Genomic DNA, 2,363 nt, shown 5'->3' with positions numbered 1-2,363 from the left:
CCCCCTTCTCCCCACAGGATTAGTTCTACTTATTTTAATAACTAAGTCCAAGAAGACTAGTGAAATTTCGATTTTTTCAGTTCCCTTTCTTAGCACCCACTTTTTTGTTTGTTTGTTTGGTAAAGGGAAGGAAACGATTGACTTATTTACAACACAATCATAATCTGATTCTTCACTTTTTTTTTTTTTTTTGTCCTTTTTTTTTGTTTGAGACCAGCCTCACCGCGCTCAGCCAGTGAGCACTGTGAGCGCACCGGTCATCCCTATATAGGATTTGAACCCGCGGCGGAAGCGCTGCGCTCCTAGTGCCGCACTCTCCCGCACTCTCCCGAGTGCTCCACGGGCTCGGCCCTGATTCTTCACTTTAAGCAAATAAAGAAGCCTAGAGAGATAAACGGATTGTGTTATTGAAAATTGAAAGCTTATGTGAACCACCACTCAGAAACGAGCTTAAGAAAAGTACAGAAAGAAAATGAAAACTTTGTGACTAAATAAGGTAACTATGATGCCCAATGCTGAGTGCACGTTTCAGCAAAGCAATTATTAACAATATGACAAATATCTATTTCTAATGTACAAATGAAATACACTCAAAACCACAAAATGACAGTGATGTGCTATGCTGCCATGAGGTTTAATCATAGAGCTTTTTTTCCCATTAATTTTCAAGCTTAATTTTAATTAAATGCCATTCTATTTTTTACTAGGCAGTTTATCTTTTCTTCCCCATTTTATTGTTTCTCTGCACAATTTGAACCAAAAGATAGTGATTTGGAAGAACTATGGGTAAAAATGCGTAGAAAAGCATGCTAAGAATTGGGTCATCTGGCAGAAATCAAGTTCACTTCTGTATTGCGCACCATGAATAATGGGGGAATCTGTGCTGTACCTGTCCCAACTTATTCCTTTCATAGGGCCTCAGCAGGGGAATTATGTAACAATGCAATTTGTATCCTGGTTAAATAGAAAAGTCTCTGGAGCACATTTAATATCTTGCTGTACCTGTCCCAACTTATTCCTTTCATAGGGCCTCAGCAGGGGAATTATGTAACAATGCAATTTGTATCCTGGTTAAATAGAAAAGTCTCTGGAGCACATTTCTAGGAACAACCCCCTTCATGGCAGAGAAGCCAAGATTGTACCTTGTAGGAGGAAACACCATTTCCTTAGGCAATATAGGTCCTTTGTTGGAACACACAAGAGCACTCCAGTTGCAGGCTTCCATTTGCCTTTGAATAAATGGAATTGCCAGAGGCTCATCCTATCTGGCAGTGCAGAGCACACACCCAGATGCTAAGATCTAATAGAAAAGTATTTCCGGGCCGACCCCGGGGAGAGAGAGAGAGAGCGCGCGGAGCTCCGGCCGCGGGTTCAGATCCTACATAGGGATGGCCGGTGCGCTCACTGGCTGTGCGTGGTGTGGGAGACACCACGCCAAGGGTTACAATTCCCTTACCGGTCACACACACACACACACAAAAAAAAAAGAAAGAGAAAGGTATTTCCTGGCCTTTTATAGCACCCAGATGGAACATGACAAAATCACTACAATTCGAAGCTACTGTGTCTGAAAGTCCAGAATTTAAAATCCATCCATTCATTCATTCCATTCATTCAGCAAATTTTATAAGACAGCTCTCATATGGACTGTGCTTTGCATACACACAGTATTAGGCAGGAAGAGAAAAACAAAACAAAACAGTTAAATCCCGCCCTTCCTTTCTTAACTACCTACTATTCCTTCTATTTCCCTGGATTTCAAGTGGCTATTCAGAAAAATCCTCAACTGAAAAGAGCTTCCAAGGGGTCATGTATTTATTCCATCATCTTCTTTCTCATCTCTGTACCAAATGTTATCTGACCCAGGTTTGAATGAATAAACATTATTAACTAATGGTATGACTCAGCAATGTCCTTCTCTCAACAAGATTGATGCACAGACCATACCAAAGCAGGATCTACTACCTAAAAATAGAGAAGATGCTCATGTTGATTTCTGAAACTTAAAAAGACAGGGAGGCTTTTTAGATTTTTTTCCCTAATGTACAGACCTGAGTATTTGCTTGATTTCTTAGTCAGAAAGAACCTAGAGCTGCAGATGCCTACGCGAGTCATTCCAACTGAGACTAGAATATGAAGAGAGAATTGACTCAGCCCTCTTGTCTGGTGTTTATAGTGCATGAAAGTATCACCCTCACCATGGCAGACCACAGGGAATGATCAGTGTGAATTGTTAAGTCCTCTCCTCAATAGTGTGTTGCAATTTCTCCAGAGAAGCAGCAAGTTTCTGACCACAGTATTGTACACAAATAAATAAACAAATGTTATTACTTTTTGTTCTTCACATTGGGAAGACTTCAGAA

General features: G+C 40.5%; 1 protein-coding gene across 1 annotated transcript; it reads right to left on the bottom strand.

The window, feature by feature from the left end:
* Positions 1-1,021: 1,021 nt before the first annotated feature.
* On the bottom strand, positions 1,022-2,115 carry BLID (BH3-like motif containing, cell death inducer). The gene is given in 3 exon segments (XM_008577589.1): positions 1,022-1,204; positions 1,206-1,255; positions 2,052-2,115. Coding segments are annotated over 3 exon segments (297 nt in total).
* Positions 2,116-2,363: the final 248 nt, after the last annotated feature.

The sequence above is a fragment of the Galeopterus variegatus genome, unplaced genomic scaffold, assembly GCF_000696425.1.
Source record: "Galeopterus variegatus unplaced genomic scaffold, G_variegatus-3.0.2 Scaffold1547, whole genome shotgun sequence".
Lineage (NCBI taxonomy): Eukaryota > Metazoa > Chordata > Mammalia > Dermoptera > Cynocephalidae > Galeopterus > Galeopterus variegatus.
The sequence above is the reverse complement of the archived record's forward strand: the minus strand, read 5'-3'. Positions and strand labels throughout refer to the sequence as shown.